The sequence below is a fragment of the Cryptomeria japonica genome, chromosome 9 (genome assembly GCF_030272615.1).
Source record: "Cryptomeria japonica chromosome 9, Sugi_1.0, whole genome shotgun sequence".
NCBI lineage: Eukaryota > Viridiplantae > Streptophyta > Pinopsida > Cupressales > Cupressaceae > Cryptomeria > Cryptomeria japonica.
In genome coordinates, this window is record NC_081413.1 from 615,815,981 (window position 1) to 615,842,586 (window position 26,606).

The 26,606-nt window shown below is 36.0% G+C and overlaps 1 protein-coding gene across 1 annotated transcript in view; it reads left to right on the forward strand.

The window, feature by feature from the left end:
• The first annotated feature begins 6,932 nt into the window (after positions 1–6,932).
• The window catches only part of LOC131042868 (probable serine/threonine-protein kinase PBL7), a 70,809-nt gene continuing 51,135 nt past the window's right edge, over positions 6,933–26,606 (forward strand). The window contains exon 1 of the mRNA XM_057976197.2: positions 6,933–7,479. Coding sequence (XP_057832180.2) covers positions 7,350–7,479 — 130 coding nt within the window. The 5' untranslated portion in view covers positions 6,933–7,349. The remainder of the gene's footprint in view (positions 7,480–26,606) is intronic.

Sequence of the window (26,606 nt, forward strand, 5' to 3'; positions counted from 1 at the left end):
CAAATCATCCACTTCATTTTTGTATTTTCATGCTACTTGTTTGATCACCATATCCACTCCATTTTTCATCCTTATCATGCCCATATGATCATCAAATCCATCCCCCATAACACCATTATGCCAAATTTCCTCCACAATTCCATTATCATTTGAACATCTATCATACCTCACATATTTTCAAGCCTTTATTGTTGTGTTATTGGAGAGCATCCACATACAATCCAACATGAGAAAATCAAATGGACATGGGTACATCCATTTTAAGCTCAATCCATGAAGCTTGAAGGTATATGTTTTTATTGTTTTGCCTTTAGTTTAAGTGCTTTTCATGTTTAGTTTGCATATTACTTTTCATAGCTTTCAATTCCAAAGTATTGAAATGGTATGAACTAGGATGAGAAAGTTCAAAATGTCAAGATTGAAGGAAATGGGGAAAAGGGACTTAGAGATAAAAGGGAAAAGGGGATTTCAAAGACAAGTCATATGCTAGGATGAGGAATGTTGAAATCCTAAAATTGCAAGGAAAGGGGGTGTTTGAAAGAAAGACATAAGATGTTGGGATGAGAAACCCCAAAACCATAAAATACAAGGAAATGGGGGAAAATTGATTAAGAGGGAAAAGAGAAAATGAGGGCAAAGGAAAGGAATGCTAGGATGAGAAATTCTAAAATTCAAAATATTTTCGTAGTCCTTAGAAGTTAAATTTGAAGCTTTCACACTTAGATATTTTTTAAAGTTTGGTCTCGTGACAAAGTAATGTAGACAAGGTGCTAAAAGACCAATCATGCTTATTCAAGAATGACCTAATTGTTTGTTGAGAAGAATACGGATATGACATAAGAAAAGCCAAAAAAAGTAGAAAGATCTAAGAAAACATATGACAAACTACAAAGATCTAAGAAAACCTCGAAAGAGAAAACACATAAGATGTTTTAGGGTTTATGGTTTGGGGTCAAGGGTAAAAAATACTCACTAATAAATTCAAGGAAATGAAGATGACAAAAGACATCAATGTTTTGATTGTAAGGTAAAGTGCCAAGAAGTACAAAAAAAAATCCTATAGTAGATGTAGAGAAAATTAAATTCTTTAACAAATTTGATGAGGCTTATGGATTGATTTGTTTGTCTATATCTCTCGACCTTCATTTCTATATAAAATTATTAGATTCTTCTATTGATATTTGGACTAAGTTGGCTAGTTTGTTTGGGGTTTAAGATACCATGGGAGGTCACCAAATACAAAACAAACTCATTAGTTTGAGTTATAGTTTTGAAACTATTCAACACTACTTACCAAATTGAATTCATTAAGATTTCAATTAAAAACGTGGAAGCGAAAAATAATACATCTAGTTGATCTTTATCATTATCTCCAAACTTGGAGTTGAACAAATATTGTTCTATGTTTCTCCCTTCTATTTGACAAAGTGTGTCATGGGAACTTGAATCTCAATGCATTATTTAGATGACTTTGCCATTACTCTCATAAAGGAGAAATATAATCTAATCCAAATGGGTACTCTCGAATTCTTTAAGTCTATGGCTTGGTTTCTAACAAAGACATGGAAGAACATAAAGGAAATAATAACAAGTATAATAAGAAGAAAAAGAAATATAAATATATTTCCTCCAAAGCAATTTTAAACACATCATCTTCTAAAGGAAAGAAGACCAAGAAAGAGAAGGTAGTTTTTTTCTATTTTAAAATGATTATTCATGATGAATATATATGTTTTAAGAAATAGATTAATCACTTAACACATATTTTTAAGAAGAACAACAATAGTGTTATTGAGTGAGTGAAATATACTTCTTCATACAAGGGTGTTTTAAGGCCAAAAAATACTAAAGTGAAAGGAAAGAGTAAGGTATTTGTAGTAATTTTATCTCCACCATCCCAATGGGTTCTTGATTTGGGTGCTTTACACCACGTAGCCTCATTTCAAAATGTTTTCACATCTTTTGAGCCTTGTATTATATTAAATTTCAACCAGTGACAACACTTCTATTGAGGTGTGTGAGAGAGAGCCTTTTGATGTAGGGTATGACCCAATTTAAGATGTTCTTTACATGTATCATCATTATTAACTAGTATCACATCAATTCATCAAATCACTTATATTAGTTTAGACATATGGATTGCGTTCACTCCTAAATTAGTGATTATTAGTGAGTTTCATGGTGGTTTTACAATTACAATGGAGAGAATAGATCATCATATTAGCTTTATATTTTTTCTTACTTTATTTTTTATCCCCCTTCGATTATTATAGTCACTCATTTTGATGAAGTGAGTTATAGTATGAATAGTTTGGAATCTAAATTACTACTACCTAAAACATCTCAACCAGCAAGGTATGGAACTTACCTTTCTAACCATGTATGTCGTGGTTGTGTCCTTGTTAAAAACTATAGTTTCCAAAGTTAAATCATGAGGAACTTTATTGACAAGGAGAACATTGACAAAGTTAAATTATGAGGAGTTTTATAGATTCTAGTTAATTCACAATAATTTAGTTGGTTTACTTCCACACCCTTCCTTCATTAAGGCAATGTATATCTTAAAATTTATTGTGGACTTTTCTTGTATATGTGAGTATATTTTCTTTGACAAAAGTTTGAGGTCTTCGAGTTCTTTTAGGACTTCAAATATTTTGCATGAAAATATTTAGGGAAGGGCATTAAGGTTTGTGCACGAACAATGCCAATCATTATGATAATCATTGATTTAAATAGTTTTACATTTTAGAGAGGATTTTTCCGCATTACACAATTTTATATTGTCCTTGAAAAAATGAAGTGGCAAAATGGTAGAACATGTCTGTGAAGGAAATAAAAGATTATATGATGCATTTGAGATCTCTTGTAAGTATTAGTGTTAAGTGGAGGCTATTAATTGTGCTTGTTATATCTAGAGCTACTTTCCTTGCTGAGAATTGAATGGAGTTCCTCATTATGAAGCTTGAAGTAGTAAAAAACTAATAATCAAGCACCTTAAGGTTTTTGGTTCTCTTGCATGGGTCCATGTTCCTATAGATAAATATAAAATTGTGAATTGCAAAAGCCTCACATAAAGTAGGTTAAATTAATATTATTTTAAGTGTCATCACTACTTCATCCTACAACACACAAGTAGTTCAATGACACAAGTGTGCAATTTGTGGAGGGCTCTTCAATTTCTACTTTTGATACTTAACATCCTTTTATGTTCACATTACAGTCACTTGGGCTTAATGACAATACTTTTGAGGATTTAAATCCATCTAGGTATATTGTTGATGATGAGAACTCTTCTTCCTTAACTTTATACATCATTAGTGATGACTAAGATTCTCCTCCTTCCTCTCTTAGTCATCATTTAAATATTAAGGATTTTCATCTTTATTCTTTGATCTCATGTTCACTTTGTGTTTGATAGACATTACATGTTGCAAGTGATTATGTTTGGGATCCACAAGACATTAGGTAGACAAGTCAAAATATTCAACAACTTCCACATTTTTACATTAATTCTACCTTTGTTCCATAGTATATTTATGAGTCATCTAGGATTCTTGAGCGGGATGCAACCGCACAAAAGGATTACTGTTCCACGGTTAGGAATGACACTTGACTATCCTCCTTTCGAATGGATATGAACTTGTTTTATGCAAGTGATTCTATCAAACAAAATTCATATTATATGGGTCAATGGACAAGTTCAAGACAAATTTTGGTTGCAAAAGGGTTTTCTTAGGTTCCCATAATTGATTACTTTGATACCTTTGCACTTTTAGTAAATAATTATATTCGACTCATGCTTGCTTCAATTGGGAGGCTCACTAGATGGACGCAAAGAGTGCATTTCTTTGTGAGGGCCTTGAGGAGGAGATATACATGGAGAGATCATAGGACTTTCTATGCGACTCTCCATTGATTTATAGACTGAGAATTCTTTTTTATCATTTGAAATAGGCCCCTCAAGATTGGTATACCCCTCCTTCTCATGATTGTTTTCTCTTTTCCACTTGGCGTGAACATCTAAAATCTACAAAAAATATCTCTCTTCCAATCTAGTTTTATATATCGACGATGAGGAGTTATTCATCCATTTCGCTGATAAAAATTATCCTTTGTGATATATTTTTGATGTTTGACTTAGGTTTGTTGCATTATTTTATTATGATTTGAGATATCTTAATCTGTTTCCATGATTACCATTGCATACTCCAAGTATACTCTTATTTTTCTCTCATGGTTTCACATAGTTGACTACAAGCTTAGTATGGTTACCTTTCTTTGTGAAGTCAAACTTGAGTCTTAATGCTCTTTACTATTGGATAATTGTACCTTATATCAATAACTTGTTGTGAGTCTTATTTATCTAACTTATACAAGTCCTAATATTTCATATATTATGGGCATGGTCTCTTGGTTTATGTAGAAGCCTCTTGAGTTATGCTTGAAGGCAACCAAGTAGATTCTCTATTATATTGACGATACTCGTGGTTTTGGGACTCACTATACATTGGGCATTTATATTGACTTGTTGAGGTATATATATTTATATTATATAGGTGATTCTTAAGATCATAAGTCCACTTTAGGCTAAAACTCATTACTTGGTTTAGGTTTTATTTTTTGGTTGAGTAAGAAGTAGTTTATTATTTCTCTATCATTAAGGCTAAGTGTTAGGGGTTTTTTTATATGATACAAGTATATTCTCACCCAATTTGGTATGCACTTTAGATGATCATTGGCCATATTTTGTGATAACTAGAGTGTCATTACTTGAATAATTTTATTAGAATTATTTATTATACTCAATTTTGGGTAGTTTCAACTTATTTTGGAATCTAATATGATATTAATGCTTGTTGTGCTAGTATATATCTTTGGTCTTTTGTTTTGAGAGAAATGAGGCGGGGGTGGGGTGGTCATTTTTTCAAAACCTGCTATACTCTTCTCTTGCATCTTTAGATGAATTGGAGAATTATAAAATTTAATAGGAAAAACTGAAGTCTCTAGGGTTTATGCTTGGTTTTAATTTTTTGTATTAGTTTTTTTGTAGATTTTTAGTTTTTAGCAATCCAAACGTCATTTTTTTGCTATTCTAATATGTTTTGGAGGTATTGAAAATTTAGGTTTGGTTTTTTTTCCAAAATCATATTTTAGAAAGTCAATTTGTAATAAATTTTTTTGAATGTGGTCTATAATGAACTACTATTTTTTTGGGCGTCCTTGCACGAAATGAACCTTTCCATTGCATTCACTAGGCACCAAAACTCCCATTTCCATATAAAGTGTCAGAATTAGAGATGCAAGCTTCTAGGGTATTTTTTTGTTGATTATTTTTTAAATTCAAGTAATTGGGCGAGTAGCCTACAACTGAGTAGCCCACTTGGTTGCTTGCAACCCATAAGCCCAGTCATCCTTAAAACTACTTTGTAGGTCCAATGCTTGGCCTTACAAATCTCTAGCCAACCTAGATTCTAACCACCTATAGCCCTATTATGCCTCAACTTAGCACTGCCTAATGACCTTCTTCCACCATATTCCTTCACTACCTTTTGGCCATCGTCTTGTCGTTGCTCCTTTGCCTCTATGCCACCCTACACTACTCCACTACTAGATACTGCCTTGCAACCATCATAATGCCATTTGTATTTGACCTAGTCACCACTACCACTAACAGTGTAAACTAATTGCCACCAATCTATCACTAGGGATAGTGACCCCTTGCCATTAAACTTTTCAATTTGATAGTTCAACTTTAGCAAGCTTGTTCTCAACCATATGGAGATAGTTTTTGACACAATTTTTTTTGGAATAGGATTTCTTCATCTTCTCTATAGTGACGTGGTTTTTTGATTTGACACTCTAGTTTTCTAGGAATTGAGTTTGTATGATTTTTATTTTGAAACCTTTAGAGGGCTCCACTTTATGCAAACATGCTTAAGTATGACTTCAATTTAGTGTGCCTAGTTATTGTGATTGGATCATAGTAAGGGTGGATGACATCTTTCATGAGTGCAACTTACACTAATTTTTGGGTATAAGAATTACATTTCTCTTTGGTTGGTCTTGCCTCTCCTCTTTCAGGTACAAAGATCAACTTTTCTAGCTTGTTATTCATTTATGCTCTTTGAGCTCTTGTAGTGTTATTTTGCTTGTGTTTTCATTTTCATCTTGCACAAACTAATTTTATTTTGCTATATTGATTTTGTGTCATTGCCAAATAACTTTATAGTGGTTATTTCTTTCTTCACCAAGTATCACAAGTTTAGACATCAAGGATTGCAAGTACATAAGTCCAAAAACTTTCAACCTCATTTTTCTAACTCGAGTTCAATTTTGTAAAAACAAAGGTCAATTTTATAGCACAAAATATACCTCACAAAATTACAAGAACGTCCCAATTTAGACCTGTCATCTTCTAAACGACACATTAAAAACCAAAATATTTCAAACTAGACTTTAAAAATTATAATCAAAACAATAGACAACTGTATACAACTACTAAATATCTATATCCCTATTAATTCCCAATGTTTGAATTCTATTGCACGATTTTTCATTAAATTAAATAAACTATACCAATCATAGATTCTTAAGACCCCAAAACAATTATTTTTTCTTTACAATTATTAAGATATTTTTTAGTATTTCCTTAAGTTGATTCATTTCCGTGTGGAAAGAGAAAGAAAGTCGTAAGCCATACAAGTGGCAAATAATTTGAAGAGGGAAAAGCAAAGCCTTACACCATACGACATACATCACTCTCATGGCGTTCAAAGGTTTGAAAAATGCCAAAAAAACAAAATCCCTCCAAACAAGTCATTGACATATATTCAACCATATCAAAGACTTTGGATTCTTCTCAAATCATCATATTATTATTAAAATAAAAATACAATTTACTAAAATTATATTGTTACCGTTCATAATTTTTGACCTCACACTTTCGGCTTTGTTTTTCCACTCGTTTTCTGCCTTTTGTTTTTTCAAAGCTTACAGAAAACAAAACGATAAAAAGAGGCATTTTTGGAAACCTCTGCCGAGGGTTTTGGTCGCGAAAACTACCGCGATCTGTACCATGAAAACCTCGAACAATGCCCCGATCTGTCGCTAGTTCGTCCCAATTGCCGATTCCCTCGGATTTGAGAAGAATGGCGTCGAATTTGGCAAAGGATTGAGAAAATACGGATAAATTTAGTGCAAGCAAGATTTATTTTCGCCACTCGGGAAAATTTGGTGTCATTTCAGGTGGCCGTTAAAATGATATTTATTGCGGATGTTTTGACCCCGGTTTCGGATCCGAGTGGATAAAATTCGATCGGTGGAGTGAGATTCGGGTTGCAGGTTTTGCAATGGGCTGTTTCCCCTGCTTTGGATCGCGCAAAAAAGATGTTAATTCCATCGCGGGTAAGAATGAGGGTACCGGCAAGGAGGATCATTCTGCGTCGTCCACTACCTCGCATAATTCCAGGGTCTATTCAGGTATTTTGGTCTGTTTTATTTAATTTTTAAGAATGGCTCAGATATTTGCAGTTACGTTGTAAAGTAATTTAGAATTGTATGGAGATACTGAAGACAATAAAAAATGTTGATTCCAGAAATAAATTTGGTTTAGAGGACGTGAAATTCGTGCCCTCATCATCAATGTCAAAATGTTTCTTGAAAATCTCAAACTTGTGATTACATAAATACTCAGTGTCATAATGTGGTATTACGGAACCTCATTTTATTATAAAACTAGTCACAATTAAATAAATATTTGCAATCGCAGTGGACTTCAAATTTGTCATCTTCATCATCAGTGTCAAAATGTCTCGTGGTATTCAGCACAGAGCGCTGTTTAAATAGATATTAGTCATAGAGTTGTGCATAATTACATAGACGTTTGCAGTCATAATGTGGTACGTAAAATCCTAATTTTATTTTAGAGCTGGGTGCACTTGATTGGATGTTTGCAGTGACAGTCTATGAAATCCCAGATAAATATCTTGTCTAAAAGATGTTAAAATTTGCTCTCATCATCATCACATCTGTGTCAAGGTTTTTATTTGTGGAGATCCCAAATCTTTTGGTTCCATGAATTCTTGTCGTCATAACACACCAAGTATGATTCCTGAATTTGTTTTAGAATTGTGCATAATTATATAGATACTTGCAGTCTTACTGTAGTACATGAACTCTTCATGTTATTTTAAAACTAGGCACAACTAAATAAATATTTGAGTGAAAACCAATGAAATCTTCAATTTGTTTAAAAGCTAGGATACTTTATAGAGATATTGCAGTCAGCTTAAAATATGAAATCTGGAATTTATTTTAAGTCGTGCATAACTAAATGGATATTTACAGTTACAACCCAGTGCAGGAAATTCTGAATTTGCTTTAAGTTGGGCACAATTACATAGATATTTATTATTTACAGTCAGAGTCCTAAATGTATTCAGATATTTTGTGACGAATAAATTTATTTTAAAGTTACGCAGAATTTTATAGTTAGTTGAAGTTTACGTAAGTTTTCAGTCATATCAAGTTATTCTTTCTAAGTTAATCTTATAGTTATGAGCAATAGTCATAACCTAGTATCTGAATTTGATTCTAAAATTTGATTTGAAGTCCTGACCAAGTTAATAAAATCTTGAAAATATATCTAAATATGGATGATTGAAAGTGTTTTATGGGTATGCATTCCATGGGTCCTCACGACTTCCCAAATGTCCCAGCTATAGGATGTCCCCTGTTTTTAGGATGGGACTGCCTGCACATTTGGTGCATAAAAATAACTAAACACATCTTTCAAAAAAAATTCTTAAAAACCCAAAAAATCTAAAAGGGAGAAGATTATCATTTGCAAATGAACACGTTATATTTAATTTTTGAAATTTCAAATTCATTTAATTTCTTCAAGTTATTTTACTAGTTCTCCCTTGCCATCTTCAAAATTGCCATCTTCAAAATCTGGGAATTTTTTTACCATCCCGAAAACCTCATCTTTGCGTTTATTTGTCACCAAAACTCGTAGAAGTACTGGTAATTATATAGAAATATGTGGCCATGTATATTTGCAGTCATGACTTAACATACGAAATCCTGAAATTACTTTATATTTATGCACAATTACAGAAAAATTTGTAATCATAAGCTAGTGCATGAAATTCTGAATTAATTTGAATATTATGGATTATAATTTATTACATGAATAAGTGTAGTCACGGATATTTGCAGTCATGACCTAACATGTCAAATCCTGAATTTATTTTATCTTTATGCACAACTTTTTTTTTTTCATATTGCTAATTGTTTATAAATATTTTGTTCGTGTGAGAGCATCAACATGAGACCAATAATTTACGAGCATAGTACTAATATTATCTCCTTTGAGCAACCAAACGAGAAACCACCTATGGAAGACCAAGAGTTACAACTTAGAAATCCACTTATTTAAAAACCAACTCCACATTAGAAGCCAACTATGGTAGACCAAGAGTCACAACTTAGAACCCAAATTAGATGTCCCATTGAGATTTGAACTTGGGTCTCCACATTGAGAACTCAATACTTAAACCAATTAAGCTCAACCCCCTGGATTTATGCGCAATTTAGAAAACTTATAATCATAAACTAATGCATTAAATCCTAATTTAATTTGAAGATTATCGATTATTAATTTATTACCTAAATAAATGCAGCCATAACCAATAGGTTAATCCTGAATTTTAATTTTAAATAATGCTTAATTGCATGGATAAATAAATGCAGCCGTAACCAATAGGTTAATCCTGAATTTAATTTTTAAATAATGCTTAATTGCATGGATAAATAAATGCAGCCATAACCAATAGGTTAATCCTGAATTAAATTTTAAATAATGTTTAATTGCATGGATAGCTGCAGGCATAAGTTGACAAGTGAAATCTTGATGCTTTGTAAAATATGCATAATTAAATAAATATTTGTCATCATAATTTGTATTTGAAATCGAAAATTTATTTAAGAACTTGAAACAATTTCATAGATATTTTCTGTCACTACTTACCAGCCAAAACCCTAATTTTACTTGAATAAAGGCACAATTATATTGATTTTTGTAGTCATAATCTATTAGATTGTAAATCTATTTAAAAATATTAAATTATGAATAAATCACGGAGATATTAAAAGTTGCAACCTTATTTAGAAATACAGTATTTCTTTTGAAATTCTGCATAACTAGATGCTTATTTGTGATCACAACCAATTGTACAAAATCGTGAATTTATTTAAAAGTTATCCATAATCATCTTGACATTTGTGTGGATAATCTAGTAACCAAAAACCTCCATAGAAGAAGAAGAAGAAGAAGAAGAAGAAGAAGAAGAAGACAATTTTAACGTCCACGAGGCTAAGGATAGCCTATCCAATCAAAACCAACTTATGAAGATCAGTTCTTTGCCCATGCGAGGTGATGATGAGTGCTCCCAACTTTTCAATAGACTCCTCGCTGATTAAATTATACCATGAGCTAGCGGTTAAGATATTAATTAACTTATCCCTGCTGTCTTTGAGGGCATCACACTCTAAGATAAAATGCTTTTCAGTTTCTGCTTTCCCAGAGGTGCAAAAAGTGCAAACCCTTTCTTCCCAAGCCTCTTTTGGCCTTTCAGATTCAATGTTTTGAAGCTATGTGCGATTGCCCAGATAATTGTAGTCACACCTAGTACATTGAATCTAAAATGTATTTTGAAGTCATGCACAATTACATACACATTTGCAGTTATAACCTAGCATGTGAAATCTTGTGATTGTTTTAAAATCATAGACAAATGCATAGATATGATCAATCATGACTTAGTGCTGGAATTCCTTAAATTGTTTCATAATCATGCACAATCACATGGATATTTGCAAGTGTCACCTAGTAACTGAAATATTGTGTTATTTTAGTCATTTAGTAGAGGGGTCAATAGGGGCCCACACCCATGCAAATTATATCATATTACAAAAACCATAAACCATCATCTTAAGGAATGTAACAAACTGGTCTCGGAGAAGACACGAGACAACCTAATACATACAACATCACTGATATAACAATTTGCACCAAATAAAACCTACCACTAGAAACCCCAAAAACATGGAACAGCCGAACTTTAAAAACCTAAAGTGGACCATGTGCAGCACCTTCATCATAATCATATTTATACAACATACAAACTCACTGTTCAAGGAAATTAAACGTACAGCCTGAAACACAACTCTATTGGACAGAGATGGCACAGTAAAGGGACTCAACACGTGGAAATTGCCCTCCTAAGAGATAATCTCAAGATCATCTACATATAGAGCTAGATCTAGAACAAAGAGGGTCAAATTATCTATGGTCTTACCAACTGGAGTTGGGGGGAAGCAAAGGGCAACCCAAGACCACCTTATCCTCTTGAACCAAACAAACCACCAAAGCCAAGAGCAAAGAGATCCTCATTAGAGCTATTACCAATACTAAGGTTATTAATTACGCCACCCCCTTCTCTTGGTATGCATATTAGCATACTCTATACAAATATGGGTATGATATGGCTTGGCATCGTACTTTTACCAAAAATGACGACAAACTTTTTTTCATGTTAGATATGTTTGGATTTGACAACATGGTTGTTTGTGTCATATTAAAAAAAAACCCTAAAAAATTGTTGAAATTGCCATTGAAAACATCGTTTTAGTTTTTCATGCACACTTTGTGGCCATGTTTGATAGTGTCAGAGGTGTTATCAATTGTTTGAGAGTCGCAAAGTGTGAGTTTTGAGTTCATCTATAGTGTTTTTGCATTCATCTACAACATTTGTTGAAGATTGGCAGCATTGGTCATCACTTCCAGTCCGAGGAAGACAAATATGTAAGTGGCCTAATCGGCTTAGAGGGAGTGTTGATGCTATGGTTGGATTCCTTCATGCCGACATAGACAACACAGAGGTTGTAATAATATAATTATTGTGATATAATAATTACATTGATAATTATTGATAATATAGTAATTAAATTGACAATATAATTATTATATATATATTTTTTTGATCGGTAATGTTGTGATTTTTATTTATTAAGAACGCTTTTAACTAGAGCTACAAACCAGTGGGGGTTACAATGGGAGACCCCCTCCCCGAGGGATTACATGATGAGGTATTAACACCTCCTCGATGATATGAATGCCACACTTACATATATTTGTTATATCTATCTCTCCTTATCACTCCATACGCCTTATCTCTCCAAACATCTCCTTATCACTCCATTACAATTCTCCTTATCTCTCCAACAGGGGATTTGTCGCTCCTTAAACTGGCAGGGGGGCATCATGAATCATCGACAATTTTTGGCACGAGAGGGACCGCAGCACGAGGATTTTTGTGTTGCGTGGATGGCGAAAGAAGAGGCATCAACACCAATGAAGCCATGAGAGGGACCGCAACAAGAGGATTTGTGTTGCGTGGACAGCGAAAGAAGAGGCATCAACACCAACCGCAATGTGGGTACCAATCACCAAGGGGGACTGCCGAAAGTACCGAAACAAGCGGGCATCATTCAGCGTGCACAGTACCTACAAGGGTTCGAACATGAAACCTCCCTATCAACAGGGATCGCAACATATCGTTGCGCTGTAGGGACATCCCCATAATTATTATATTATTATTGTGATTATATTGTGATAATATAATTATATTATATTTATTGTGATAATATAATTATATTATATTTTATTGTGATAATACAATTATATTATATTTATTGTGATAATATGATTATATTATATTGTGATAATATAATTATATTATATTTCTTGTGATAATATTATTATTATATGATAATATAATTATATTGTATAATTATTATATTATATTAATAATATTATAATTGGTGCCACTTGGAAGAGTGGCATCCCTTGGTGAAGGGGCATCACAAAAGGTATAAAGGAAGATTAATCTTCTCTCTTGAATAAAATGGAGAAATAACATACCATTTGCTATATTGAGAATAAGCAGTTCTTGGGGGGAGACAATCGTGCATTGTCTATGGTTGGGTGGGCAAATCAGTGCTCGTGGTTAATTGAGCACCATAAATTCAACATGGTATCAGAACGGGTACGAAACCCGGGAAACGCCCTGATACAGTATCAACATCTGACGGAAGAGAACAAGGAATCGATCATTAAAGGAAATTGACCATCCCGATATAAACATCAGAATGAACAGCAGGGATCATGATTTTTTTTAATGCAAACTATTTAATACAAGCAATATCAATAAGGCATCGGACTTTAAGAAACGTTATAAGCTTGAATTTGATCATTTCATTGATCGAATTCAAATCGATATTGCTTGCATAGAGGTGAATCTCCCACATTGATCCATTGCACCACCTGATTGAGGCCATACTCAGCGATTACATTTTGGAGCGATTTCACTATCTTCATTAGCAAAAATCAACTATTTTATCTCAAGAGCATGGCGACTTTATTTTGACATCAGCGATCTAGTTTTAGCAGATGAAGGTGGTGACGATGTTCGAATTTTGTATGCACAACCACATGTGGACAGGGATCTAACATCTGAATTGATTTCCATGGAGTAGTGAATTCGCCTCTACTTTTTAATCTTCAGCGACTCTACTTTTTTAGCGAATTGGCTAGGGAGCAATGCACTTTTGAGAAGGCTGCGATGAGTTTGTGAAAATAAAAAAAATAAAAAATGATTCTATTCTAAGGAGCAGCAATTTGTGTTTTCCAGATTTTGGGCAATATTCACCAAGTAACCGATTTTTATATCATCCTCCTAGGTTGGTAATACGACATCAATATTGACAGCGAATTCAACCCTGCAAACACAGCGAACCATATCATTTTCATCATCGGCAGCTATCTGGTTAATTAACTTGAGTCCTTGATTGAAATTGATTTATGTGGTGGCAATTCGAACATCATAGTGAATTGCATTTGAACAGTGACTTTGATAAGTTTATAAGCAGCGATTCTGATTTGTGCTCACTATGCACAAACGATTTTGACAACCAATATTGCACAAGCTTATTCAGCTCCATTTGCAATGAATTTGACAAAGGTGACATTCAGCGGGAGATTTGTGAATAGAAGTGATTCCCACTCAAGGTACAGCTATTAATAGTTTTGAGCAAACATAAGGGTGGCAAATTTGACCTTATCGATTCATCAAGACGAATTGCCTTATTACTAGCAAGTCCCTCTATCAAGAGTGGTAATATTATTTGTTCAGAATCAGTAAAGTCTGTCATCTTAGGGACAACGAAATCAATTTTGTCAGTAAATCTGCTCAACTGACTTGCTTGATAATCTCTGCCACCACCTCCAATGATGCCATGATCGGATTATACTGGTTATCACATTGCGATGACGTGACCAGTGATAAGGATGATATTGTCGTTGCTGAGCTGAAGATAGGTGATGAGTGATGGCGAGGGTCGTTTAGGAAAGAACGTTGGTGGATTGTGAGGAAGACTAACCAATTAAGAGATAGGTTTTCATGGTTGAATAATGTTCATGAATTTTTCATATAGTTATTAATTCATGCTATAGTGAACCATGTATGATTCCAGCATTGATATTTCTCTTCGGGATAGTCTTGGACCATTATTAATCTCTTTGAATGCTTTCAGGATGGAGATTGTATTCAAGGGTGGACGAGCTTGCTACATCCTGTAAGGAAGCATCACAGGCTGCTGCCATGAAATTGAGTTGGTGGCTGGAGACGTCTCTTCGAAGAGGAAGAATCAACAGTCAGAGGGAGCTTGACATTTCAGATTCAGAGGGAGCCTGACATTTCAGCTTCAGAAGCAACCTTGGACAAGGAGGTCAGAAGGTTGATATTAGGTTCAGAGGGAGTCACATCATTTTTGAAGAGATTTGGGATGTTGGCTTACAATTCTATGTCTACATCGATGAAACAGTCTTCAGTGGCGCTAAGCTCTACAGAGGCTGAGTATATTGCAACATGTGTGGGAGCACGAGAAGCAGTGTGGCTTCGGAAGCTTCTTGCAGGATTGTTTGGGCAATCCTTAGAGCCTACAATTATCCATTGTGATAATCAAAGTTGTGTAAAGCTTTTTGTCAATTCTTTGTTTCATGACAGAATGAAGCATGTGGAGATCAAGTATCACTATGTTAGAGACATGGTGGAAAGGAATGCTATTCAGTTGAGATACATTAATACTGATGAGAAAACGACAGACATTCTCACCAAGCCTCTCTCTAGAATAAAGTTTGTGTACTTTCGAGGTAAGCTTGGTATGGTGGAGAATGAAGCCCTAGCTGAGATTGAGTCTCAGCTTCATTGATTTGTTTATGTATATACTAATTTATTCTTCTCTTCAAAAGATGTATAAAGTGTAAACTCTTGTTAATGCATTTCTCTTTGAGAGAGACTTGAGGTGTAAGCCCTTATCTCCACCCTCTGATATGGTTCATGGTGGATGTCATGTGTGTGACGCCATGACAACACCACGTGAGAGAGTCCGTGGTGATTTTCTTGTACTTGTGTGTTTACCCTCTGGATGAGCCATGGTGAATATCATTGTGAGGTGACGATCCCACTATGATGAACACTTGTGCATCTTACCATCATTGTGAGGTGACGATCTCACAATAATGGTTGATATCTTGTGAGGTGATATCTATGGATAAGCCATAATGGTGGCTATCACGTGAGGTGATATCTATGGATAAGCCATAATGGTGGATATTACGTGAGGAGATATCCTTATATAAGCCATAATGGTGGATATCACGTGAGGTGATACCTATGGATAAGCCATGATGGTTGATATCACAAAGAGGTGATATCTTTCCTTTCCACATATGGATGTAGCCATTGTGGTCAATCATCACAATAAGGTGATGTAACTTGTAAACATTAAGAAGGATTCCTCCCTAGCTAAGAGGGACTGTTGATTATATAGCTTCAGTCGGAATTTGCTGGAGCAAGCAGTGCTTAGTACTCTTTTGCAAAAGGGTTTGCCAATTTTTCCCCAAAATCATGGTTTCAGGCTTCTGTAATTCACGTGTGACAGTTCTATAATTTGCATGTGAGGGTTATATTAGTCACTCGTGTTGGTGTAAATAATTATTCATCTTGGATATTATTACACTTACTTAAGTTTACTTAGGATAATGCATTTCATAGTAGTTTGGATATGAGACACTTGGGTGTTTGTGTCACATTGGGATAGTGTGTAGGAGAAATTCCACCTTGTATGGTGTTGATCATGTTATTACACTATCATATCCACTTATTGTGGAGTGATAATTCCACCTTCGGTGGGTGATCCACCTCATGTGGAATATTATATTATTTCTCTTACCTACCCACACCTATTTCCTACCTACCCTTGTTTCTTATTGAGCCACATGTCATATTTGTGTGCTCATACATATCCCTAGCCTTGCCTATATAAGCAAGCCCCTATTCATTGTATGCAACTATTGAACATCTTGTTATTGATCATTTCTATTGATGAGAATACAGTTTATTCTTGTCCCATATTGTGTCTCTATTTTGTACATTTCATTGAGCTCTTGATCTTGGCAAAATCCAACATGGTATCAGAGCCAATGGGGCTTCATTGATTCGTCTTGAAGAGGCATTATTGCGACGTCAAGAGGCAAATCTGAGGAGCAACATCTTTTGGAGGCGTCCTAGACCAGATCCGACCTCGCCATTGTGTCCAGAAGGCCGTTTCCATGAATTTTGGTTATAAAGTCGGCCTATTTTGGTGAGAAATTTTTTTTCTCCAATTTTGCTTATATCGTACGGATTTTCGGAATTTATTATTATTTTTCAGAAAAAAAATTTGAAAAATCAAATAAAAAAAAAAAAAATAAATTGTTTTTTGGGGGGTCTGCAGACCCCCCCCGTGACCAGGCTGTACCGCAGGTTGCAGAGCGTCGTTTCTCGTACCTGCAGTCGGCGTGTTGCAGGTCTACCCGCCGGCCGTACCCTGCGCCTCGTCCCGGCCGACCGTGCCCGCAGTGTACCTGTCTGCCGGCGTCCTTCGCCTCGGCTTCCGCTCCCGGCTCCGCCCCGGCTTACGCTCCCGGCTCCGCTCGCCTGCTACCGTCGCCGCGTCCTCCCGGCGCCACCCCCGCTTCCCGGCCGTAGCTCCCGACACCTCCGCACAGCGCCACCAGCGGCTCCTCCCGCCGCTCCGGCTCCGGCGCCTCCCGCCGCCTCCTGGCACAAAGCGGACGACCAGTCACGAAGACCGGAGGATCGCGCCCGCCACGTGGCAGGCGGCCACTGGCCCACAGATAAAACAATCCGTACAGTGCCACGCAGATTCCGTACATACTGTCAGCAGCCAAATCAGCTTGTACAGTCAACAATTCCGTACAGTTTGGATTGTACAGTCAGCAGACCGCGTCATCCGTCCGTACAGTATGGACGCCCAGTCAGCAGAGGGCGAAGTTTTTGCGACGGTCATACGGCCGTCAAATTTAACCCAGTGACTTGCTGACGTCAGCGCCACATCAGCAGGGTTTGAAAATTTTTGGACCCTCTCTCATTGGCATTTTTGATTTTGCAGTTCAACTTCAAATGGCCATAACTTGCTCATTTTTGCTCCTTTTTGGGTGCAATTTTTTTTGAAATGGGCTAGAATTTCGTGCTCTCCGCAATGGTGAAGAAATTTTTTGATTTTGATGCACAGATTTTTCAGAAAATGCAGTTTTTGGTGACTGTCCCTGAGTAATCCTAGTTTTTGCAACTTCAGAGGCTTCGTTTGGGGTCATCCGACCTCCTTTTTAGGTGCCGTTTTTTTTGAAAGTGCGTATTTTTTCGTCTACTTTCACATGATGCTATCAGATTGATGCCATTGTAAGTAGAAATTGTACTTTCAGATCTTGGCCATTTTTGGCTCTCTTGGTACTTGTATATTTGCTTGAATCTCAGTTAGATTCATTGCACTATTGATTGAAGTCTCTTGTATCTCATTTGAGAAGTTGTAAAATTTGCATCATAAGTCCACTTTGCCTTGTTTTGCAAGTGGCTCATTGTAATCGCACTAAGTATAAAGTGCCAAAATCATCACTTTAGGGGGGGTACTTTGATTGATTGAATTTGGGGGGGTGTCTCTTGTGCTTTTGTGCTCTTGTGTTCCTTCCTTTTTGCTGCTATGGGTTCTTCTAAGTTTCCTCTCTTAACTCCACATAACTATGCTACTTGGAAAACTGATGCATGGAGTAAACTTATGGAAAAAGGACTCACTCATTACATTGATGGAACTATTGTTGCTCCAGCTGATCCTAAGGTTGATCCAGTTGGTCACTTAGATTGGCTCACTAAAAATATCATGGCAATTGGTACCTTAAGAAAGTATGTATCAAAGGATCTCATTTTTCATATTGAAAAGTGTACTCTAATCAAGGATGCTTGGCAAAAGTTTCAAGACTTGTATGGTCAAGTTGATGAGATTAGGGGATATCAAATTGATAGTGATCTCACCATGTTAGATCCCAAGAACTTTGATACTATACAAGATTATGTCACTAAGGCAAATGAGTTGAGGGCACAACTCAAAGATTGTGGCATTGATAAGAAGGATACTCAATTGATATTCAACTTGATAGGCAAGCTTCCACAAGAATATGCAGCATTTGTTTCTAGTTTCCAAACCCATAGGATGACAATGGGTTCAAGCTACACAATGCCTACATTTGATGCTTTCAATGAAATGTTGATGATGGAACAAACTAAGTTGATAAGCATGGGCATTCTTAAGGCTTCTAAGTCTCAAGCATTAGTGGCAAATCAAGGGAACAAAGGAAATCAAGGAAAGGACAACTCAAACAAGAAGAAATGGCAATCAAAGCCTAAGGACAAAGCACCATCTTCTCCACAACAAGGAGATTCATATTCTTCCAAGAGAGATAATTCACCAAAGAGGGAGAAACCTACTTGTGCTTATTGTAAAAAGATTGGTCATGAGGAGCATCGTTGCTATTCTAAGAAAATTGATGAGCTCACACATATCATCAAAAAGCATAACATTGATTTGCCTAAAGTCTACAAGAAGGATGATTCATCAACTTCCACTTCCTCACATTCAAAAGGAAAAGGGCAAGCATTCATGGCTTCTACAAGTGGAAAGACTCACTCTTTTGGAACAAGAAAAGGAAAAGCTCTATGTGCTACTATCAGTCATGATTCAGAGAGATGGCTTCTAGATTCAAGGGCTTCTCATCATATGGCATCTTCGCAGTCTATGTTCTCTACATTTGAGCCTTGCACCATGCCACAGATTTTGATGGGCAATCATACATACATGGATGTGATTGGGAAAGGATCTATTGACATTGGGGATAACTCCTTCAATGATGTGTTGTGTGTACCCCACTTGACAAACAATCTCCTTTCTATCTATCAAATCACACATGGCGCAACTAAGAGAGTTGCGGAGTTCACACCTGACTCAGTTTTCATTAGAGACATGGAGACTAGAGCTATCATTGCGACTGGGGTGGTTGATCATGCATCTCGGTTATACTCCTTTTCAGATTTTGTTGATGATGATGATTTCACATTTGATGATTCTACATATGATGATCACACTTATTGTGATGGTTCAGATTTTGAGGAGAACTTTGGACACTTGAACATGGGGATTCTCACATGTAACCCCGTTCTTGAGTCTTGCATTTCATCTCCTCATATTGATATCACATCACCTATTGCACCTGATGATGCAGATAGTGCGACAGTTTTGCCTTCATGTGATTCAGTGCAGCAGGATATTCATTGTCTTCCAGCTTCAGATTCATGGGATGATTACTTGACAGACATTGCAGGTTTGTTTGTGGAATCCTACATTGCAGATTTGGGAGACATCATTGATGACATACATCTTCTCTTTGATGAAGGTGATCCTTCTTCGATTGTTCATTCTCTACATGATCATTCTTTCGAGGTTGACATGATTGTGGATACTTATGTACAACAGTTGGAGGAGGTCTCTTTATGTTTTGAGGAGACATGTGAATCTTTGGGACATGTTCTACATCCATCTCCACTAGATCTTGGAGTGCCTTTTTCAGCAGTGTGGCACAGTTTACCACCTTTGGAAGGGGTATCTTTTAGCATCAACATGGGGACACTTGAGCAGTTTTCAGAGATTCCTTTCATCATGAGTTTTCTTCATACATCTTCCCTTCATGATTGGGGAGACTTCATGGATACACCTTTGGTTTTGTTTCTTCCTAAGGGGAGGAATGTTGTTCGACGTTCGTGGAGCAGTTTCTTCATACATCGAGCTTCTTCCATTGGTGCAGATTCTCCATTGAGGGGGGGTCACAGTTTGACTTCTCTTCTTCTCTCATATGGGGGGGACTTTTTCCTCACATGGGGTTTTGTTCCTCACATTCTTCTATGAGAGTTCTCTTGTATGTTTTTCATCTCTTTTTGGGGGAGGGTTTTTTCCCATTGGGTTTTTCTCTCTTTCCCCACTTTGTGAGAGATTTCATTGCATTGGTTTGCATGCATTTGCATTTGTACATTGGTACCTAACATGGCCTCGTAGTCGGGACCCATCTTGCATTGCTTAGTTGCATTGTAGACTTAAGTGCATTCCCCTAAGTTGCACTTAAGGGGGGGTGTTGGTGTAAATAATTATTCATCTTGGATATTATTACACTTACTTAAGTTTACTTAGGATAATGCATTTCATAGTAGTTTGGATATGAGACACTTGGATGTTTGTGTCACATTGGGATAGTGTGTAGGAGAAATTCCACCTTGTATGGTGTTGATCTTGTTATTACACTATCATATCCACTTATTGTGGAGTGATAATTCCACCTTCGGTGGGTGATCCACCTCATGTGGAATATTATATTATTTCTCCTACCTACCCACACCTATTTCCTACCTACCCTTGTTTCTTATTGAGCCACATGTCATATTTGTGTGCTCATACATATCCCTAGCCTTGCCTATATAAGCAAGCCTCTATTCATTGTATGCAACTATTGAACATCTTGTTATTGATCATTTCTATTGATGAGAATACAGTTTATTCTTGTCCCATATTGTGTCTCTATTTTGTACATTTCATTGAGCTCTTGATCTTGGCAAAATCCAACAATCTGGAATCAGTTATTCTTGGTCATTACCACTTTGTAGATCCTGGGAGGGTCTCCGCAGCAGCAGAGTGTTCTTGTGTTTGTGATCAAAAGACCTTCAGTGTCTTCTGTCAGGTACTTAGTTGATACAATGACCATTAAGGGAGGGTATTAGAATAATTAATTCTTTTAGTCAATTACCTTTTTAGTGGTTCTATTAATGGTCATTTAGTTAGTCATTTAGCTTTTTAGTTTGTCATCTTAGTGGTCGACTTATTTAGCTTTTTGCTTTTTAGTTCGTTAAGTGAAACTATTGCTTCTTTTATAAGAACACATAGTTTGCTTTTTAGATTTTAGCTTTTAGCTTTATTTAGCACTTTTAAGTGTTTTAGCTTCATGTTGAAGCTTTAGATTAACAGTTCGTTCTTTTTAGAACACCGTCTTGTAATTCCTTTATATACGCTTGTATATTCGTTTTTAATTAATTCAATATCATTCAATTATTGTCTGCAGGGGTATCGAAGCGTTTGAATATTTTTAAAATTTCACGATTTAGTGAGTTCGTGTTTTTAAAAGACGGATTTAAGACAGAAAACGTGATGCAGCCGTAGTAATGGAAGGAATTAAGGTGTGAAGGCTACGACTAGCTCAAATAAGAAAAAGTAACACGGGACTTGGGGGTTATTTGGAGTGATGACCTGTATTGAGAGTGGAATTTCGGAGGATGTGATTATTGCGATAGAATAGTGCAGCAGAGGTATCGTGGGAGCTTTATGACAGTTTGTTTTTTAGTTTGAGATTATTGATGGGGAAGATTTTTTTTTTTAAGAGGATTCGACCCAGCTTGCAGCATATAGACCAAGTCATTTCCTTGGTACGGTGGATTATCTTGAGCCTGTACTATATTGATATTACACTTGAGTTGTTGCTGTGAATTTTTTTTGGATTGCTGTAACTCCACTTCCAGATCCTTATATGTCTGTCAATTCATTCAGCACGTAGTATTTTTAAAAAAAATTTGTTTGGAACGAAGAGAAGCTTGCTTTGCTGCCTTATCAAAATAAGGGGAGTGTGGAGGTTGCGTTCAGAGAGTTTTTAAGTGTGCTGCAAAATGGATATGTTAAATTTTTGAGGGTCATTTATAAGTTTCAGTATTTCTGAGTTTAAAAAGGACTGGAGCGGGAGCTTCATTAGTTTTGAAGTTGGTGCTCTTTGTGAGTTAGTGCTCACTTTTGTAATTTGGGTTGGATCCTTTTGTTAATGAAAGCTATTGTTTATCGTGGTTTTTTACCTGAAAGGATCTTCCACAAGAAAAAAATGGTGTTTTCGTCTTTATGGTTGCTCTAAATTCTATATCTATGTTGTATGAAGTTTCATGTTTTTAAAATACTGATTCACACCCCCCAGTATTTTCTGTGTGCTCTATAATTGGTATTAGAGCCTTGGGTCATGGGTTCGAGTCTCCCTTCAATGGGTGCTGAAGGCTTAGTCGGTGCTGAGGGGGAGATTGTTGACTTGGTGGTCAGCACCTCCTTGGGGAATCGTGACATGGCTTAATTGCCACCCGCATGTCGGGTTAAATTTGGCGTTTGTATCAGGTGTTGATAGTTAAAGCTTTTGGCGCAACGACAAACGACTCCAACAAGTATTGGTTCAGGTTTAGGTTCATGGGTTCAGTTTATAGGTTCGATCAAGAAATTTTTTGGGATTTGGTTTTCTTTTAGATTTGTGCATACAAAAATATATACAAATTAGAAATATATACATATTTGCAATAGTAATTAAGTTTAGAATATCACGTAGCATCATATAATAAATCATCATAAAATGATAAAAATTAAAAAAATACTACAACGTCAATTAGTTAAACTTGATTGTCATAATATATATTATAATAAGAAATAATAATGTCAAGTGCCAACAATCAGCCATTATTGATCAGGCATTGACATCATGTGGGTTTTCAAATATATCATCATCATTTGACATTATCCATATTAGACAATGTAGATATTGGTATAGGAGAAGAACCACAAACACCGCAAGTTGCAATAATAATCTCAGGACAGTCCTTTCTAAATGCAATATTGTTACATAAGGAATACCCATTTAACCCACTCTATCCCACAATCTTAAAAAGATGTTTTTGTTGGTATTTTGTATCTTGATGTTTTAAGGTATTTGGCTTAAAATCTAGAAAGTTTAAAGTAGTATAACATTTAAGAGCAAATTTTCTAAGGGTAAAGAATTTCAAAATGTACCACATGTGGAATATTTGTTCTCTCACTCAAAACTTGTAAGTTTTTCATCTACAAATATTCCACCCATAACCATGAACTGACACAATCCACATTAAACCCAATAATTGATCAAGCTAACTCCTAAGACCACACTATATAGATCGCATTTACATCACATTACTTAGAGATATAACAATTAATATTTGAACTATTCATAAAACAATGTCTATAACATAATCATGCAAGGTACTAAACTTTATCATATGCTTGACATCCACATTATGTTGTAATAACTATGGAATTTGTTTGGCTAGAGAGGCCTAAGAAGATGTAGCTCTTCTTGTTGATTTGATTTTGAGCCTCTGATGCTAGTTTTGAAATTCCAATCCATGCACATAAGTATGCCCCAAAAAAGAAATTTGATATGGGTTTGCCTAGGTTTGTCTTGGACAAATCTATAGTCATTTGTTTAGAACCTTGGATAAATCCCTTGCTGAACTGAACCCAAATCCATATTTTGGCTAGACTTGAACTTGTAGCTCTAGGGGGCTGAACCAATTGTTGAGACATGGACCAGCTAGGACTCGAACCTAGGACCTTCCATACGCTGCTGGAGTGCTCTACCACTGAGCTACTGGCCCCTCTTGGACCAGTCCATCGTCGGCCCAGGTGTGGGTTATTTCCAACACCAACACCCCCCCCTTAAGCCACACCTCTCGTGTGCTTGGGGCTCCTAGCCTGGACCTGGCTCTGATACCATGTTGAGACATGGACCAGCTAGGACTCGAACCCAGGACCTTCCATACGCTGCTGGAGTGCTCTACCACTGAGCTACTGGCCCCTCTTGGACCAGTCCATCGTCGGCCCGGGTGTGGGTTATTTCCAACACCAACAGAACCAATAACATAGGTTTTAGGTTTCTGTTCCACCATTTTTTTGGGACAAGGGTGATAGGAAATGGGGGTGTGTGTGTTTAAGTGATGACTTTTTTGGAAGGCCATTTTCAGGTTACAATAGGGAATGGCAAATAAGGGAAAATTCAAAACCATACGAAGTTTCAAATAGTCATATGATAAGACATTCACCATATACATATGATAAGTCATTCACCCTATTCATAATATAACCATGTTATAAAACATTAGAGTTGAATTAAGAATTCACATGAGTTGACATGGAAATTAACAACAGTTCAGTGCCCAATCATTTGTGTTTTCATTATCAATATGCACATATAACAAAATGAAAAAGGCTAAAAGGCTATAACTATGAAATGACAAAATTTAGATAACTATATTTGATGTTGCTATGCCTCTGCCTCATTTCACCTGAATATAAACCAAAGTAGCCTCATCTCTCCTTGCCTTTGGTTTGGTAAATGTTGGACCTCAAAAATAGACAAAGGTTAGCCATAGTGTTTGAAGTAAAGTTGTCTTCTCATTGCTATATATCTTTTGAAGGGCCTTCTTGAAACCTTCTTTCACCTCTCCATCATTAAAAGGAAGTACTCTTTGAGGCCTCAATGTGTACCATTTGGGGTTTAGAGTGTATGTTGCCATATGAAGTGAGGTCCCATAGTTTTCCGTTTTCAGTGTTTCACATCACAATGTGCTTGATATGCTCCTAATATGATTCCAAATCATTATCCCTGCTATGAGTTGCTTACTTCATTTGTCCAAGCACCCCTTTGAGTGTTTGAGAAATTAATCTAAGATTAGGAGAGTTTGTATCATTATATCTAATGATCTGCACAATAGGTGAGATGAAAGAGCAAACATATTTGCAAACACAAATTTTTAAAAAGAATAAGACTCAAATAACAAATAGTGAATGCTATTACAAAAAATGAAAACGACTCACAAGTTACAAACATTGATAATTGAATAATAAAACAAAGAAATTCTTACATTGTTGTCAATCACTAGTTTTCATCAAGAATCTTGTGTTTCACAGTTTTTCCTTTAGATGTGTTTGCCTTTGGCCATCAACCCCACATTGCATTGACCATCATTAATTGTAGAGGCTCTAGCACTTCAAGCATCTTTTTGAACGAAATAAAGTAGTTGGCATATCTAGTTTCCATGGGTTGGAGGAATTCCTTACTTGAAAAAGTCCTAAAAAGAGCAAGTGAGATGTGGTGGCTACAAATAAACATTTGTAAGTTTGTTTTCTCTGCTGCTAATATCTTCATCCAATCTATCTTTCCTAGGCCTTTCAATGCAAGAGCACAATGCGGGTCCAAAAAATGTGCTTGCAAGTACCCTCCACCATCATGTTAGCTCACTTACATACACATGTTGGATGCTGAATTAGTGACAAGTTGTACAACATTTGAGATTGGAACCTTTTTTATGATGTCTTTTAAGATCTGAAATTGGAAGCATGCATCTTTTTGCTTCCATGAATATATCTGTCCACCCATCCATGATTATAGAGAAATTCGTACTCATCTATGTTTGTCTCATATCTTCCATCATCAAATGCATAGTTTATGAACTCCATGGGGGAATATGAGGGACAACTGTGGACCACCAACAGTAGTATTTTTCAACATTTTTTAAAGTAGGGAGAATGTGCCACAAGAAATGGGATGGCATGGGCATGGAAAAACTTGGCAAATGCAGAATTTGCCACTTCTTGTGATTGCATATTTAACATCTTTGCAATTCCAGTAGTCCTCTTATCCTTGGTAGAACCCTTTCTCATTTGTGTCTCAACATCAACATTTTGGGTAGTCAATAGCATACTAGATGCATAGTCTCTGCATACATTTCCTTGTTTCTTGTGTCACGCTCTATGAACGACCTAGACACCTTGGCCTTCTTAACAAGGTTTATTTTTTCACATCTTTTACTCCTTGTCCGTTTATGCACAAAAGATGATTATAATTCCTTATGTTGCTGCCCCTATAATCTTTGTTATACAAATGACACAACCAAACCCTACTCCCTCCTAATTTTTTCCTCTTGTTTCTGTCCATGGCTGTTGCAAATTGTAAAAGGGTTTTCTTAGGATTGTACAGGTCCTTTGTTGAAAGTTCAAGGTGAGCAAAAGGGCATTTAACTGGGTTATTTGAACTTATAATACTTGACCCTCGCACACCTAAAAGAACCCCTAATATTCTAATGGCCTTTTTGCTGAATCGAAACCTCTTCATCTTCACTACCCTCACTGCCACTTATAGTGTTTTTTCCTTTAAAAGCTCAATACTCAAATGCAAGTGCAAACATAAAACAAAAGACTAGAAAAACTCTTTAAAT